This window comes from Watersipora subatra, chromosome 7, assembly GCF_963576615.1.
Source record: "Watersipora subatra chromosome 7, tzWatSuba1.1, whole genome shotgun sequence".
NCBI lineage: Eukaryota > Metazoa > Bryozoa > Gymnolaemata > Cheilostomatida > Watersiporidae > Watersipora > Watersipora subatra.
In genome coordinates, this window is record NC_088714.1 from 24,712,971 (window position 1) to 24,731,977 (window position 19,007).

At 36.9% G+C, this 19,007-nt stretch overlaps 1 protein-coding gene across 2 annotated transcripts; it reads right to left on the reverse strand.

Moving 5' to 3' along the window:
• Positions 1-387: 387 nt before the first annotated feature.
• On the reverse strand, positions 388-18,662 carry LOC137400196 (probable inactive tRNA-specific adenosine deaminase-like protein 3). Of its 2 annotated transcripts, XM_068086516.1 has the most exons (7): positions 18,613-18,662; positions 17,308-17,378; positions 15,307-15,523; positions 14,435-14,540; positions 12,448-12,608; positions 4,264-4,371; positions 388-788 (listed from the first exon to the last, which is right to left on the reverse strand). In XM_068086516.1, exons 1-7 carry the CDS (start codon positions 18,636-18,638, stop codon positions 623-625), a joined length of 855 nt encoding a protein of 284 aa, XP_067942617.1. In that variant the 5' UTR covers positions 18,639-18,662; the 3' UTR covers positions 388-622. The 2 variants fall into 2 exon arrangements, with proteins under 2 accessions (XP_067942617.1, XP_067942618.1); XM_068086517.1 differs by lacking the exon at positions 4,264-4,371.
• Between the last annotated feature and the right edge of the window lie 345 nt (positions 18,663-19,007).

The following is a 19,007-nucleotide window of genomic DNA, read 5'->3' on the forward strand; positions in this document are numbered from 1 at the left end:
AGATCTAATACTCAGTTATGTGATGGTTATTGCAGCTAACAACTCTTGTTTATTATATAAAAAGTATTTAATTTTTTATAACAATTTGTACCTAACTAGTCTCCTTTGGCTGATGACATTATTTTTATGCTTTACGGTGTCATCAGTCAGTATGTTGCATGTCAATCGTGCTTACCAACTCACCATGTTTCACTAATTTGACTTACCATGTCAACTTACCGCACAGTATTATTCAATTTGGCTGTTCTGCACAAAATATACTTTAAAAATCAACCGGCAGAGGTTCATTTTCCTAAAGAAGGTTAAAAACTAAAATTTAGCAAAGCACAAAGATGAGTTTCAATGCTCACCATTTCTGAACATCCAAAACAATACAAGGTACAGGTGAGACAATGTCCTGTTTAATTCTCAGCACAAGATAATCAAATGGATTCTATCGGTTGCGATAGCAACAGTTACTTCCCTTGATATCTCATATCACAGCTAGCTCCCTTTTTCTCTCCCTCTCTGATCCATGTTTCAGCATGACTCTCAAGTAAGAGCAATATCTTCTCATGGTACTGAATGAAGCCATGAGGTCTGACATCACACGAGTTGTCAAGGTCAAGGTGACTAACAAGCCTCATGACCCAGATGATGCAATTGGCTTGACTCTTTTTGTTACAGTGAAGCTGTGGTTTAGTTTTCCATGACAATGTAGCTTGTAAACAGTACCAAGTGCGCCAGATGAAGTCGGACTGTTATAATGTACATGCTTGATTCGAGAGTGCAGCAAGGCCATGGCACACCTAAACACATAGTAGATAAGCTAGGTAGCGCAGCCTTGACAAAACAGGACAGGAGAATAGTAACAGAAATAACCAGATGAGAATATACAGGTAGCTTAGTGTAGTCACTGAAACAACTACACAGAGGAATAGTTACAGTGATCATTAAACAGGAGTGTAGTCACAGAATAGCTGAACAGGGATGTTTTAACAAACCTAATTAAACTGGGGTGTAGTCACAAGAATGACTAGACAAGACTGAAGTAACAGAAGTAATTAAACAGGGGAATACTAGCAGCAGTAGTAGCTAAGCGGGTGTGTAGTCAAAGAATAATTGAGCAAGGATGTACTCACAAACCTAATTAAACTGAAGTGTAGTCACCGGAATAACTAGACAGGAGTATATATTCACAGGAACAACTAGATAGATTGTAGCCACGGAAATGACTGAACAAGGCCATATTCAGAGCAGTAAAAACATGAGTGAAGTTTTAAACATAACAAGGCAGGGTGTGGCTACAGAAACTACTATAATGAGATATAACTTTTATACATCGCTAGACATGGGAATACGATTATAGACCAAGAAAACAGGGCCACCCTTACAGCCATAAAAAGGGAGAAGTAGCCCGAGAGATAGGTAAAAAAAGGTGTGGTTACATATAGGCTACTACTAAACTAGAGCTTAGTCAGAAATGTAGCTACGTGATAACTATACAGGAGTGTACTTATGTACACACGAAGAAGATTACAAAAGAACTACAGAGGGTCATTTACCTACTTGAATTGCCAACTAGATTACTAGATGTATATAAGATAGCATATTGATAGGTAGTTGTGTTTAGTATAACATATTGATAGGTAGTTGCGTTTAGTATAACATATTGATAGGTAGATGTGTTTAGTATAACATATTGATAGCTAGATGTGTTTAGTATAACATATTGATAGGTATGTGTTTAGTATAACATATTGATAGGTATGTGTGTGTATAGTATAACATATTGATAGGTATGCGTTTAGTATAACATATTGATAGGTAGATGTGTTTAGTATAACATATTGATAGGTATGTGTTTAGTATAACATATTGATAGGTATGTGTGTGTGTATAGTATAACATATTGATAGGTAGTTGTGTTTAGTATAACATATTGATAGGTAGTTGTGTATAGTATAACATATTGATAGGTATGTGTATAGTATAACATATTGATAGGTATGTGTATAGTATAACATATTGATAGGTAGATGTGTATAGTATAACATATTGATAGGTAGATGTGTTTAGTATAACATATTGATAGCTAGATGTGTTTAGTATAACATATTGATAGGTATGTGTTTAGTATAGCATATTGATAGGTATGTGTGTGTATAGTCTAACATATTGATAGGTATGCGTTTAGTATAACATATTGATAGGTAGTTGTGTTTAGTATAACATATTGATAGGTAGTTGTGTATAGTATAACATATTGATAGGTATGTGTTTAGTATAACATATTGATAAGGTAGGTGTGTTTAGTATAACATACTGATAGCTAGATGTGTTTAGTATAACATATTGATAGCTAGATGTGTTTAGTATAACATATTGATAGGTATGTGTTTAGTATAACATATTGATAGGTAAGTGTTTATTATAACATATTGATAGGTAGATGTGTATAGTATAACATATTGATAGGTATGTGTATAGTATAACATATTGATAGGTAGATGTGTATAGTATAACATATTGATAGGTAGGTGTGTTTAGTATAACATATTGATAGGCAGTTGTCTGGCCATGTCAGGATAGACATATGTACCTTTACATACAATACACATAAGGCCATGTCAGGATAGATATATGTACCTTTATATATAATATACATAAGGCCATGCCAGGATAAATATATGTACCTTTATATATAAGAAACATAAGGCCATGTCAGGATGGATATTTGTCCCTTTATATATAATATACATAAGGCCATGTCATGACATATAAATTATTCAAAGTTGCAGTAGAAATTCCAATAAGTACTAAAGTCAAAATTTTGAAATTACTTGGCGAAAAGCCTGTATTTACAGATAAATAACATCTCATATGGCTCACAGGTGCTTTGTGACAATAACTTGTGATTGATTGCTCGGTTGACGTCATTTTGTAATGAACATCAAATCTCTTTCATAGACTTTAATTGTTTTCCTATAGCACAGCCTACTACTCTTCCAATGAGAATGGTTGGTGAGGCTAAGGAAGCCTGAATTGCTTCCTATAGCACAGCTTACTACTCTTCCAATGAGAATGGTTGGTGAGGCTAAGGAAGCCTGAATTGCTTTCATACACTTGTTTAAAATCTTGTAGGCAGGGATAAAGCATAATATAATCACATGACTTAAGCCATCATGACTTAAGCCATCATGACTAAAGGCCGGGCCACACGTATCGTGTAATTTCAACTAATCTGGGAAATTCCATTCGTACGAAATTTCTGACCTGCCACACGGAGTTTCCTCACCACGGATTCGTACGAAACTAACTTTCAACTAGCCAATCATAACGCGGTGATAAATTGAAGCCGATTCCATTTCAATCATTTGCTTCAGTACAAACATGCGGGTCAGATCTAAATAAGATAACGATTTGTGAGTTTCTAGCCGCAATTCCTAAATCGGTTCCGGAATGTACACGTAAAATAATTTCGGCGCCTACAATATAACTGCGCGTTAATAAGGTCGTTTCTACGCAACTACAAAACTGCTAATGCTAGTTGCATGAGTAGTTGTAGTAGGCTGTTGTTGTAAATGGTTTTTAGTATACTTTTGAATAGAGCTTGCACATTGATAATATTATTACGAACTATTACGTATGTACTACATTGCAAAACGGTTATTTTGTATGACTACAGCAGGTTTTGGCTTGCCCACAAAACCGTTTTACTTTTTCTTCTAATTACAATACAAATTTGAACCTGACTTCAGCAATGATTAGCCTAGCTACAAAACAGTTATATTTCTATTAAATACATATTGGAACCTGACTTTTCAGCAAATATTAGTCTAGCTACAAAACAGTTATATTTCTATTAAATAAATCCATTACGTCCATGGTACTACTGATTACAAATAATCGCCAACACAGTTACACAGTTTTCAAACCGAGTTAGAAACTGCGGGCTAGAAACTCACAAATCGTTATCTTTTTTAGATCTGACCAAACATGCGCAAAAGAAAACGACCTTCAACATTCAACTAACCTTTTCAACCGACCAAACAAACAACGATTCGTAGGAATTTCTGACGTTTCGTCCAATGCAGGATTCGTTCATCGTTCGCAACCAACGATGGACGAATTCGTCCAAATGTCAATTTGTACGAACCGTTTCGTCCAAATTTCGCTGATTTCGTGAGAATTTTGTCTCGTGTGGCCCTACCGTTACAACATGTCTGATAACGAGGCTTAAAAATAGATACAGGCTATAAATACTTTTGGTAATCAACTCACATAGAACAAGGTTCATGGGTGAGGTAAGCTGTATAACCAGTACAAATGTAACCGCCTTCATTTGTTGACAGGTCAGCCTTCCGTTTTCTGGCCTCACCAATCCTATCACTGGCATAAAGCAACATAACACGAGTTCAGACACCAAGTATAATGTACAAGAGACCTCACCAACCCTATCACTAACATAAAGCATCATAACACGAGTTCAGACACCAAATATAATGTACAAGAGACCTCACCAACCCTATCACTAACATAAAGCATCATAACATGAGTTCAGACACCAAGTATAATATACAAGAGACCTCACCAACCCTACCACTGACATAAAGCATCATAATACGAGTTCAGACACTAAGTATAATGTACAAGAGACCTCACCAACCCTATCACTAACATAAAGCAACATAACACTAGTTCAGACACCAAGTATAATGTACAAGAGACCTCACCAACCCTACCACTGACATAAAGCGACATAACACGAGTTCAGACACCAAGTATAACATACAAGAGACCTCACCAACCTTATCACTGACATGAAGCAACATAACACGAGTTCAGACACCAAGTATAATGTACAAGAGACCTCACCAACCCTATCACTGACATAAAGCAACAAAACACGAGTTTAGACACCAAGTATAATATACAAGAGACCTCACCAACCCTATCACTGATATAAAGCAACATAACACGAGTTCAGACACCAAGTATAATGTACAAGAGACCTCACCAACCCTATCACTGACATAAAGCATCATAACACGAGTTCAGACACCAAGTATAATATACAAGAGACCTCACCAACCCTATCACTGACATAAAGCATCATAACACGAGTTCAGACACTAAGTATAATGTACAAGAGACCTCACCAACCCTATCAATAACATAAAGCATCATAACACGAGTTCAGACACCAAGTATAATATACAAGAGACCTCACCAACCCTATCACTGATATAAAGCAACATAACACGAGTTCAGACACCAAGTATAATGTACAAGAGACCTCACCAACCCTATCACTAACATAAAGCAACATAACACGAGTTCAGACACCAAGTATAATATACAAGAGACCTCACCAACCCTATCACTGATATAAAGCAACATAACACGAGTTCAGACACCAAGTATAATGTACAAGAGACCTCACCGACCTTATCACTGACATAAAGCAACATAACACGAGTTCAGACACTAAGTATAATGTACAAGAGACCTCACCAACCCTATCACTGACATAAAGCAACATAACATGAGTCCAGACACCAAGTATAATGTACAAGAGACCTCACCAACCTTATCACTGACATGAAGCAACATAATACGAGTTCAGACACCAAGTATAATATACAAGAGACCTCACCAACCCTACCACTGACATAAAGCAACATAACACGAGTTCAGACACTAAGTATAATGTACAAGAGACCTCACCAACCCTATCACTGACATGAAGCAACATAATACGAGTTCAGACACTAAGTATAATATACAAGAGACCTCACCAACCCTATCACTGACATAAAGCAACATAACATGAGTCCAGACACCAAGTATAATGTACAAGAGACCTCACCAACCTTATCACTGACATGAAGCAACATAATACGAGTTCAGACACCAAGTATAATATACAAGAGACCTCACCAACCCTACCACTGACATAAAGCAACATAACACGAGTTCAGACACTAAGTATAATGTACAAGAGACCTCACCAACCTTATCACTGACATAAAGCATCATAACACGAGTTCAGACACTAAGTATAATATACAAGAGACCTCACCAACCCTATCACTGACATAAAGCATCATAATGCGAGTTCAGACACCAAGTATAATGTACAAGAGACCTCACCAACCTTATCACTGACATGAAGCAACATAATACGAGTTCAGACACTAAGTATAATATACAAGAGACCTCACCAACCCTATCACTAACATAAAGCAACATAACACGAGTTCAGACACCAAGTATAATATACAAGAGACCTCACCAACCCTATCACTGACATAAAGCAACATAACACGAGTTCAGACACCAAGTATAATATACAAGAGACCTCACCAACCCTATCACTGATATAAAGCATCATAGCACGAGTTCAGACACCAAGTATAATGTACAAGAGACCTCACCAACCTTATCACTAACATAAAGCAACATAACACGAGTTCAGACACCAAGTATAATATACAAGAGACCTCACCAACCCTATCACTAACATAAAGCAACATAACACGAGTTCAGACACCAAGTATAATATACAAGAGACCTCACCAACCCTATCACTGATATAAAGCATCATAGCACGAGTTCAGACACCAAGTATAATGTACAAGAGACCTCACCAACCTTATCACTAACATAAAGCAACATAACACGAGTTCAGACACCAAGTATAATGTACAAGAGACCTCACCAACCCTATCACTGATATAAAGCAACATAACACGAGTTCAGACACCAAGTATAATGTACAAGAGACCTCACCAACCCTATCACTGACATAAAGCATCATAATACGAGTTCAGACACTAAGTATAATGTACAAGAGACCTCACCAACCTTATCACTGACATAAAGCATCATAACACGAGTTCAGACACTAAGTATAATGTACAAGAGACCTCACCAACCCTATCACTGACATAAAGCATCATAATGCGAGTTCAGACACTAAGTATAATGTACAAGAGACCTCACCAACCCTATCACTGACATAAAGCAACATAACATGAGTCCAGACACCAAGTATAATGTACAAGAGACCTCACCAACCCTATCACTAACATAAAGCAACATAACACGAGTTCAGACACCAAGTATAATATACAAGAGACCTCACCAACCCTACCACTGACATAAAGCATCATAACACGAGTTCAGACACCAAGTATAATGTACAAGAGACCTCACCAACCCTATCACTGACATAAAGCATCATAACACGAGTTCAGACACTAAGTATAATGTACAAGAGACCTCACCAACCCTATCACTGATATAAAGAAACATAACACTAGTTCAGACACCAAGTATAATGTACAAGAGACCTCACCAACCCTATCACTGATATAAAGAAACATAACACTAGTTCAGACACCAAGTATAATGTACAAGAGACCTCACCAACCCTATCACTGACATAAAGCAACATAACACGAGTTCAGACACCAAGTATAATATACAAGAGACCTCACCAACCCTATCACTGATATAAAGCAACATAACACGAGTTCAGACACCAAGTATAATGTACAAGAGACCTCACCAACCCTATCACTGACATAAAGCATCATAACACGAGTTCAGACACCAAGTATAATGTACAAGAGACCTCACCAACCCTATCACTGACATAAAGCATCATAGCACGAGTTCAGACACCAAGTATAATATACAAGAGACCTCACCAACACTATCACTGACATAAAGCATCATAACACGAGTTCAGACACCAAGTATAATATACAAGAGACCTCACCAACCCTATCACTGACATAAAGCAACATAACATGAGTCCAGACACCAAGTATAATGTACAAGAGACCTCACCAACCCTATCACTAACATAAAGCAACATAACACGAGTTCAGACACCAAGTATAATATACAAGAGACCTCACCAACCCTACCACTGACATAAAGCATCATAACACGAGTTCAGACACCAAGTATAATGTACAAGAGACCTCACCAACCCTATCACTGACATAAAGCATCATAACACGAGTTCAGACACTAAGTATAATGTACAAGAGACCTCACCAACCCTATCACTGACATAAAGCAACATAACACGAGTTCAGACACCAAGTATAATATACAAGAGACCTCACCAACCCTATCACTGATATAAAGCAACATAACACGAGTCCAGACACCAAGTATAATGTACAAGAGACCTCACCAACCCTATCACTGACATAAAGCATCATAACACGAGTTCAGACACCAAGTATAATGTACAAGAGACCTCACCAACCCTATCACTGACATAAAGCAACATAACACGAGTTCAGACACCAAGTATAATATACAAGAGACCTCACCAACCCTATCACTGATATAAAGCATCATAGCACGAGTTCAGACACCAAGTATAATGTACAAGAGACCTCACCAACCTTATCACTAACATAAAGCAACATAACACGAGTTCAGACACCAAGTATAATGTACAAGAGACCTCACCAACCCTATCACTGACATAAAGCAACATAACACGAGTTCAGACACCAAGTATAATATACAAGAGACCTCACCAACCCTATCACTGATATAAAGCATCATAGCACGAGTTCAGACACCAAGTATAATGTACAAGAGACCTCACCAACCTTATCACTAACATAAAGCAACATAACACGAGTTCAGACACCAAGTATAATATACAAGAGACCTCACCAACACTATCACTGACATAAAGCATCATAACACGAGTTCAGACACCAAGTATAATATACAAGAGACCTCACCAACCCTATCACTGACATAAAGCAACATAACATGAGTCCAGACACCAAGTATAATGTACAAGAGACCTCACCAACCCTATCACTAACATAAAGCAACATAACACGAGTTCAGACACCAAGTATAATATACAAGAGACCTCACCAACCCTACCACTGACATAAAGCATCATAACACGAGTTCAGACACCAAGTATAATGTACAAGAGACCTCACCAACCCTATCACTGACATAAAGCATCATAACACGAGTTCAGACACTAAGTATAATGTACAAGAGACCTCACCAACCCTATCACTGACATAAAGCAACATAACACGAGTTCAGACACCAAGTATAATATACAAGAGACCTCACCAACCCTATCACTGATATAAAGCAACATAACACGAGTCCAGACACCAAGTATAATGTACAAGAGACCTCACCAACCCTATCACTGACATAAAGCATCATAACACGAGTTCAGACACCAAGTATAATGTACAAGAGACCTCACCAACCCTATCACTGACATAAAGCAACATAACACGAGTTCAGACACCAAGTATAATATACAAGAGACCTCACCAACCCTATCACTGATATAAAGCATCATAGCACGAGTTCAGACACCAAGTATAATGTACAAGAGACCTCACCAACCTTATCACTAACATAAAGCAACATAACACGAGTTCAGACACCAAGTATAATGTACAAGAGACCTCACCAACCCTATCACTGATATAAAGCAACATAACACGAGTTCAGACACCAAGTATAATGTACAAGAGACCTCACCAACCCTATCACTGACATAAAGCATCATAATACGAGTTCAGACACTAAGTATAATGTACAAGAGACCTCACCAACCCTACCACTGACATAAAGCATCATAACACGAGTTCAGACACCAAGTATAATGTACAAGAGACCTCACCAACCCTATCACTGACATAAAGCATCATAACACGAGTTCAGACACTAAGTATAATGTACAAGAGACCTCACCAACCCTATCACTGATATAAAGAAACATAACACTAGTTCAGACACCAAGTATAATGTACAAGAGACCTCACCAACCCTATCACTGATATAAAGAAACATAACACTAGTTCAGACACCAAGTATAATGTACAAGAGACCTCACCAACCCTATCACTGACATAAAGCATCATAACACGAGTTCAGACACCAAGTATAATGTACAAGAGACCTCACCAACCCTATCACTGACATAAAGCAACATAACACGAGTTCAGACACCAAGTATAATATACAAGAGACCTCACCAACCCTATCACTGATATAAAGCAACATAACACGAGTTCAGACACCAAGTATAATGTACAAGAGACCTCACCAACCCTATCACTGACATAAAGCATCATAACACGAGTTCAGACACCAAGTATAATGTACAAGAGACCTCACCAACCCTATCACTGACATAAAGCATCATAACACGAGTTCAGACACCAAGTATAATATACAAGAGACCTCACCAACACTATCACTGACATAAAGCATCATAACACGAGTTCAGACACCAAGTATAATATACAAGAGACCTCACCAACCCTATCACTGACATAAAGCAACATAACATGAGTCCAGACACCAAGTATAATGTACAAGAGACCTCACCAACCCTATCACTAACATAAAGCAACATAACACGAGTTCAGACACCAAGTATAATATACAAGAGACCTCACCAACCCTACCACTGACATAAAGCATCATAACACGAGTTCAGACACCAAGTATAATGTACAAGAGACCTCACCAACCCTATCACTGACATAAAGCATCATAACACGAGTTCAGACACTAAGTATAATGTACAAGAGACCTCACCAACCCTATCACTGATATAAAGAAACATAACACTAGTTCAGACACCAAGTATAATGTACAGGAGACCTCACCAACCCTATCACTGATATAAAGAAACATAACACTAGTTCAGACACCAAGTATAATGTACAAGAGACCTCACCAACCCTATCACTGACATAAAGCATCATAACACGAGTTCAGACACCAAGTATAATGTACAAGAGACCTCACCAACCCTATCACTGACATAAAGCAACATAACACGAGTTCAGACACCAAGTATAATATACAAGAGACCTCACCAACCCTATCACTGATATAAAGCAACATAACACGAGTTCAGACACCAAGTATAATGTACAAGAGACCTCACCAACCCTATCACTGACATAAAGCATCATAACACGAGTTCAGACACCAAGTATAATGTACAAGAGACCTCACCAACCCTATCACTGACATAAAGCATCATAACACGAGTTCAGACACCAAGTATAATATACAAGAGACCTCACCAACACTATCACTGACATAAAGCATCATAACACGAGTTCAGACACCAAGTATAATATACAAGAGACCTCACCAACACTATCACTGACATAAAGCATCATAACACGAGTTCAGACACCATGTATAATGTACAAGAGACCTCACCAACCCTATCACTGACATAAAGCATCATAACACGAGTTCAGACACTAAGTATAATGTACAAGAGACCTCACCAACCTTATCACTGACATAAAGCATCATAACACGAGTTCAGACACCAAGTATAATGTACAAGAGACCTCACCAACCCTATCACTGACATAAAGCATCATAATGCGAGTTCAGACACTAAGTATAATATACAAGAGACCTCACCAACCCTATCACTGACATAAAGCATCATAATACGAGTTCAGACACCAAGTATAATGTACAAGAGACCTCACCAACCCTATCACTAACATAAAGCATCATAACACGAGTTCAGACACTAAGTATAATGTACAAGAGACAGCAAGACACTGCCTTTGTTCTTATGTTTATTAATTTTATGGATTATCTAATATGAGGAATGTAATGTTTTGTTAAAGAAGAACTTGCACACAATTTTAGTAGATTTTATCAGAAAATGTAAGTACTTTTTTTTTCATTTTCGATAGTTGTTGATGTTTGAGGCGATGTGACTGCAAGGTAGTTTCAAGGTTAAAATCAACAAAACTTGATTGCGGTTAAAACGCTCAGAAGAACAATAGGTGCCGAAATGACATCACTAGTTGTTATCGTTGCTATAGTTGATATCGGCTATTGTGTTCAAGTTGCAACATTACATGTCTCTATTCTGTCTGTCTCTTTACAACTATAGACACTGTAATCGCATTTTCCCTTGATCTTAGCGTTTTTACTACGATTAAGTTTTATCGATTTCAATCATGAAACACCCTGGCAGTCGGGTCACCTCAAACATCACAAATGAAAAAAAAATACCAGTACTTTCTGATAAAATCTATTCAAATTTTGTGCAAGTTCATCTCTGATTGTGGATCAATGGTTTGGTTAGATTTTTTAGCAATAAATAGTTTAAAGTTTATTCTTTGAGCACACAGAAGTGCTATGTAGAGTGGCTTGATCCCATATATTCTAACAGTGAGAGCGTGACCTAGTCTCGTATTTCCACCATCCTGTCTAGCGTAAATACTCGTGTTTTTGGAGCTCGTGCTATTTTAGTCAACCGAATTGTCTTTTGATTCACACCAAAATTGTGTGCAAGTTCATCAAAAAACAACTAATTGCTTCATCTTAGTTATGTGAGAATGCTAATAACAAATTAGGATAGGAATGCAGATATGAACACATGCGACTCACGCTGATAAGACAGGCGTCGAGTCCCATACTCCGCCCCCGTGGTTGTGAGCTACGCTATCGATAGCAACCATTACTGCGTGCTTTAAGGGATGAGCACCAGTCATGGAGTGTCCAATGCCAATCAATTGCTTTCTCTCCGTGTCTGCTATGACAGCGCCACACTGCAGTAAGTTAAAATATCCTACAGTGCCATATCATATATTAGCCATTGCTATCAGCAATATACATGTAGATAACAATACATTCACTCCAACAAGCCTGCTCTTCTACCTTCTGAACGATTGGAGTACAATAAGTGCAATGTGATGATTTTATGCAAAGTTAATACAGCTGAACATAGACATAAAAAACTAACTCAAGCTATACAGTTTATGGTGTATAATAATGTGAACTCTTTTAAGAAATTGTTGTGCAGTCTGGGAGAGGATCAATTTAATACAAACATCTGAGAAAATAAGCCGACGCTATGACATAGCTATACATATATTAATAAAGTATTCTTGATAAAATCATTGTATTTTATATATTTTTATGTTCTCTGAATATGCGACTTACGGCACCAAATAATACAATGTTTAAAAAAATTTTGTTTAGTCTTGGAGCGGAGTAAAATTATTTAACATTTTCCATTTGAGAGTCAATGTTGGGAGTTTAGCAGCTGAAGCTTGGTACCTGAACACTGTTATGGTTAGCATTTGCAGATGTTCCTTGGTTTCTTGAGAGGCCAATAAGAAGTATAAACAGTGAATTAATAACCAGTCAAATTCTCCTTATTGTAATAGTAAAAATGGTTTTGGAGTTTGCACAAATCTCTTTTTGAAGAGCCTCCTGGGATTGATCGTGGTTAAAACCCAAACTGGGACTGTATAAAATCTTTTAGGAATGAGGTTCCAACTAGATTCCTTTTGAATCAAATTATAAAATATGGATAAAAACTGCAACTAATACTAATTTGTCACTATGAATAATCATGCCCTTTGTCATAAGACAAGTTATAGCAATCAACTACAAATATGTCTACCAAGGAGCAATAAACAGTATATAAAACTGATGAATATACTGTAAAATCTCTCTTTGAGCGCCACCTTTATTTGAACGCACCTTTATTTGAACGCACCTCTATTTGAACGCCAGTACAGAAGAAGGATTACAAAATACAGCGCCACCCTTTAATTGAATGCCACCTCTATTTGCCTGCCAGTTTGACATTCTTTGGATTTTATAATTTTATAATAAAAAGTAATCAGTAGGAAAATGGTTCATAAAATAGTATTAATAATGACTCAGTTACATCGATACAATTCTTTCATTGTTGCTGCAGCGGTTACCATGGTTTTAGTGACGGTGCACCTGAAAAGATCGATTGTCACAATCATCAAAACCACACACTGATTCAAAGTCACTAAGGTCTAAATCCGATCTATTGTTTTTAGATTCATCCATAACGTGGTTTACAATCTTACCTGAAGACTTTTAAGCGTTTTGGTAGATCATGAGAATACTTTCCAGGAATGCCATACTACATAATAGCAGCCATTATTATAACATATTCAAGTCCACTTTTAAATCCGAGGCTTTACAGCTTTTCTTTAAAACTTTGAAAGCAACACTATTGAAATAATTCATAGCTGTATATAGCTAATATTTTTTAATAAAAGTAGTACCTTGGTTATATCAGTCTGATATTTCAACATACGTACATGAAAAACTGGTTTAGCACAAATGCTGGGGCCGATGGCATTAATGTAATGCTGCCTGAAGAAGAGTGTGAAATATAAGTGACATTAGCATTGTTTCGTCTGTTTTTCATTTAAAATTTATACTCTCAAAATTCTGATGAGCTAGTCAAAAACACAGGGCCACCCTCATTTTGAATGTCACCTTTAATAAAATGCCACTATAAGGAAACAGTCAAAAAATACAGCGGCGTGGAGTTCAAATAGAGGTTTTACGGTAACTAACAACTATAGGTGATCATGACACATACCTTGTGAACAAGTGAAGACACGCTTTGATTCACTTGCTCATGAGCCATGGCCATGCACATGCTATCAAATTCAGAGAAGTCAGGTCCTTGCAATTGTTTTTCCAACCTTGAAATGGTATTCATAGCACCAGTACAAAGTTGTGCTACTTGTAGAAACAACATCAAGACAAAACTTCGATCGAGTGATATGCACACATGTGAAACCTCATGCAGCCATTGCAGGTTACCTTATTGCGGTAACCTACTCCACAGAAGATTTGACATACAAAATAGATACAACGTAAAATGAACTGCTATTGTGATGAATGGTTCCTATTAATACATAAAACTTGGTTTTTCTTAATATTTGAGCACCAAAAAATCGAAAATCAAGTAAAATGGTCTCAAGAAAATACAGAATCCTCCAGTATGTCAAGTTCCTTAAAGAACTTGCAACTAATATCAGTATATAAAACTATTTTCAGGATATAAAATTATTTCCAACACCGCGAAATTAATGTCAGCTGGCAAAACTAGTATAGGCATTTAATAGTAATTTAAAGTTTCTCAAAAACGACAACCACCTTTTTAACAACAACTTTCTAACGACAACCATAGCTAACAATAATTGCGCTCATAGTTATTACACGTGATGATCTCCCATGGAGCAGACAACTGCCAAAGTACTAGCAATGTTAAAAATTGATGTTGGTCAATGAGCTGTGCTGTTTTTCAGAAGCGTGTTAGGTCAATCAACATTATTCCACGAGAACATTACTCCAAATTATAATAAATTTGACCCACGATCTTTAACAAATATGATAAACAAGCTAGACAATATACGAATAGTCATAATAAATATATGTAGAAGAGGTACCTGCTGATTCACTCACAGTTTATTCTCATGAAATGAAGTAGGCCAGTCATGCTTGCACATTTCAAACTGTTTCCGAGTAATTGGTGGAGTGGAAGCGGCACGGCAGCAGTATGACTCGGAAGAAAAATCTGAGAGGTCTATGGAGGTTACAGATAAAAGCTTTTCATGACAGTGAGGCTCAAAGTCAAGTGCCTCAGGAAGCTGACACAGCAGAATGTGTGCAGACTTACCACCTGCAATACGCAGCAAAATAGCGTTAAAGCTGATATAGACTTCCTGTAACTAGCTGTTCCATTAAAACCCTGAAGGAAGACACTGAAAATTCTCGGAAGTGGAACAGGGAAATTTTGTAGTGTACCACCAAAATTGTAAGGAGTGAACACTCGAACTGCGTACAGTGATACTAAAACTGTATAGAACGATACTAGAACTGTGTAGAGTGACACTAAACTGAGTAGAGTGACATTAGAACTGAGTAGGGTGACACTAGCACTGAGTAGAGTGACACCAGAACTGTGTAGAGTGACACTAGAACTGTGTAGAGTGACACTAGAACTGTGTAGAATGACACTAGCACTGAGTAGAGTGACACCAGAACTGTGTAGAGTGACACCAGAACTGTGTAGAGTGACACCAGAACTGAGTAGAGTGACACCAGAACTGTGTAGAGTGACACTAAAACTGTGTAGAGTGACAGCAACAGCTTCTAGGTAAATCAGACACGCTGATTCCGATTTTGTACTCAAAATAAATATTGGTCCACTAACCTTCAAAGTCATTGAGGCTTTCTTGAAGCGTTTCAATATCCGTCTCAAAAACAATACAATCGGCATAACAAGCTCCGCCCATAATAATGTGACGAAACCTAGCTTTTCCAGGAACGGAGGTTAGGGATGTTCAGTCCGATTTAGAATAATACAGATGGGTGTCTTAAACCCCATTATTATCTAAATCCAGCCTGTAAAATAATCTCAGTCTTTTATGAAAGGTTTATAAACTATTTAAAATTGCTGGTAGCTTGTAAAATGATGTTTAAATAGGCTGAACGCCGAGAAAAATTAGCTCAACAAGCGTGATTTTATCACAAGGTAGCGTTGTTATCGCGCTTTTTGAGTTTGTTTTTTAAATATGCAATGTTTATCTACCTTTCAGAAAAAACTGAGATTATTTTCAAGGCTGAATTTAGATAATAATGGATTTTAAAACACCCATCTCTATTATTCTAAATCAGTCTAAACATCCCTAACTTTTGTTCCCAAAAAGCTAGGTTACGTCATGTATTTATGGGCGGAGCTTGTTGTGCCGATAGTGTTGTTTTCGAGACCGATATCAAAACGCTGTAAAAAAGCCTTAATTACTTTGAAAGTTAGTGGACCAATCTTTATTTTGAGTACAAAATCCGGAATCAACGTGTCTGATTTACCTAGTAAAAACGATAAAAGTTGTAAGTGACAGTTGTGGTTTAATCAACCATCCTGAACCGATTTTCAATATTACCCAAATAACCTACCAAAAGTGGCTCATAAACCGCTCTTGGCAGCTTCCAAGTTTGTTCCTCTAAACTTACAAGCTATCAGGTGAGTTTAGTGTAAGAGGCTAAGTGGTGTGGGACACTTTCAAACCCTTCCTAGTCAATGGAAAGGAGGAACACTTTTAGGTGGAAGACGGGACAGTGAAACATATCAACATCCCAAATTATATGGTACTGACTGATATGTAAGGAACTCCATGGCTCGGATATAAGTCAATATTTTATGAAAATCATCCAAAATAGTAAGTTTTTAGTATCATTACTATATGAAGAAGCTTGTGAAAAAGCACAACTTTTTAAAAGCACAACTTTTAAAAAGAAAAGTGTGCTCACCCACAATGTATTCGACCAACAACATGCATGTAGGTTAATTTGTCTTCAAACAATACCAAATGACATCATTTCATACTAAATGATATCATTTCATACCAAACATCATTCATAATAAACCTTCATATTACTCTTTCCTATGTTGTATCTTCCTACCTGCATCTGTGACAGTCTTTACTCGTCGCAAGTGTCTATGATTGATGAGTGGGTAGTGTTCTGTTAGCTCTCTACATAAAAAGATAGCTCATTAGTGATGGAGTTAGTTGTAGACCAGCTAACTAGGTGCAGTATTGTGCCTCAACCCGAGTTATTGAAAGTAGCTAAACTTTTAGGCTTGTTTGACAGCTACTAGACCTTAATCTATAAATATTATGAACCTATAATAGCAAAATTTTAGTAGATTTTATCAGAAAGTGTCAGTATTTTTCTATCATTTGCGATTGTTTTTGATGTTTGAGGTGGTCTGTCTGCCAGGATGTTTCAAGATTAAAATCAGTGAAACTCGATCGTGATTAAAATGCTCAGAAGTACGTGAAAAATGGCATCACTAGTTTTTATCATTGCAATAGCTGATATCGGCTATTGCGTTCCAGTTGCAGTGTTACGTGTCTCTATTCTGCTGGTCTCTTTGCAACTAGAGACGTCAGAATCGCACTTTTACTTGATCTGAGCGTTTTAACCGCGATCAAATTTTGTCTATTTTAATCATGAAATATCCTGGCAGTCAGATCACCTCAAACATCAAAAACAATTTCAAATGATAGAAAGATACCAATACTTTCTGATGAAATCTACCAAAATTTTGCGCAAGTCCATCTTTAAATGCAATGTTCATAGCCATCAGTATTCTGTTACTCACTGTGAGATAATGCTTTGAAAATAACTCCCCATAGAAGTCGTTATTCCTACGCAAAAATAAGGAAAACAGGTTTTTAAATTTAGAATACAGCCATATGTAACAAAACTTCATAAGTTTCCATGAAACGACATGATGAAACCAGAGTAGGTTCACAAACTAATAAACTGCCAAGGACATGTCACATGATTGTTGCCTTATTCCAGCTTCTTATCACTGTATATTGATGATCACATTGCTTTCTTTGAGGCAGTTCACTTTTCAAAATTTGGTAATGCGCAACTTATTATGGTGCGGTTTTAATTTAAATTATGTTAAAATTTATGGAGTACAGAAACCAGATATTGCTTCGAAGATTACCATTTTCATTTGTTAACAGCTTCTCCGTAGAATGCTTTTTTCAAAGGAAAGAAAAGTTGTAAAGCACATTGGAAAGAAAAGTGTCTTTCAAATGGTCAAATTTTCATAGTTTGTCATATTTACACGCATCAAATGGCGCTTCAATGGATCAATCCTCGAAGCGTGAAAATGCAGTGATTATTCTCTCAATAGCTTTATAGCACCTAGCAAGCTACTAGCATGACTTTCAACAACATAAAACTCACTGTAGAATGTGAGAGATTCTCTTCATGTTCACAATTTGGATTGCAATGAATTCATCTAAAATAAAAATTGTATTTACCAATAGCGCTTTATCTGCCGGCATGTACACCAGTACAACCGTAAATTGTGTCATAGCATAAAAACAATCAGTATATATGTATGTATGGATATATGTATGTATATGTATGTGTAGTATATTGTAATGTTAGGACAGTAAAATATACTACACAAACAACTAAGCATGTAGGCCTATTTTAATTATAAATTTGCTATATTTTGCTATAGAGCTTTTTAACTAATGCTTTTTTGCTATTTCATCCAAATTGCTATCAAGCCTCTGATTATATACTTTAAGTGGGATATCTTTTAGCATTCCATTGTGCACTCAGTATAGCAT

Bases quoted from the DNA above. Each gene is read 5' to 3' on its own strand.
- LOC137400196 (XM_068086516.1), bottom strand. From the start codon at position 18,638: ATGAAGAGAATCTCTCACATTCTACA. The intron at 17,379-18,612 runs GTGAGTTTTATG...CTTTTTATGTAG, and splicing joins AGAATCTCTCACATTCTACA to AGAGCTAACAGAACACTACC. The intron at 12,609-14,434 runs GTATGTGTCATG...AACTTACTGCAG, and splicing joins TGTCTTCACTTGTTCACAAG to TGTGGCGCTGTCATAGCAGA.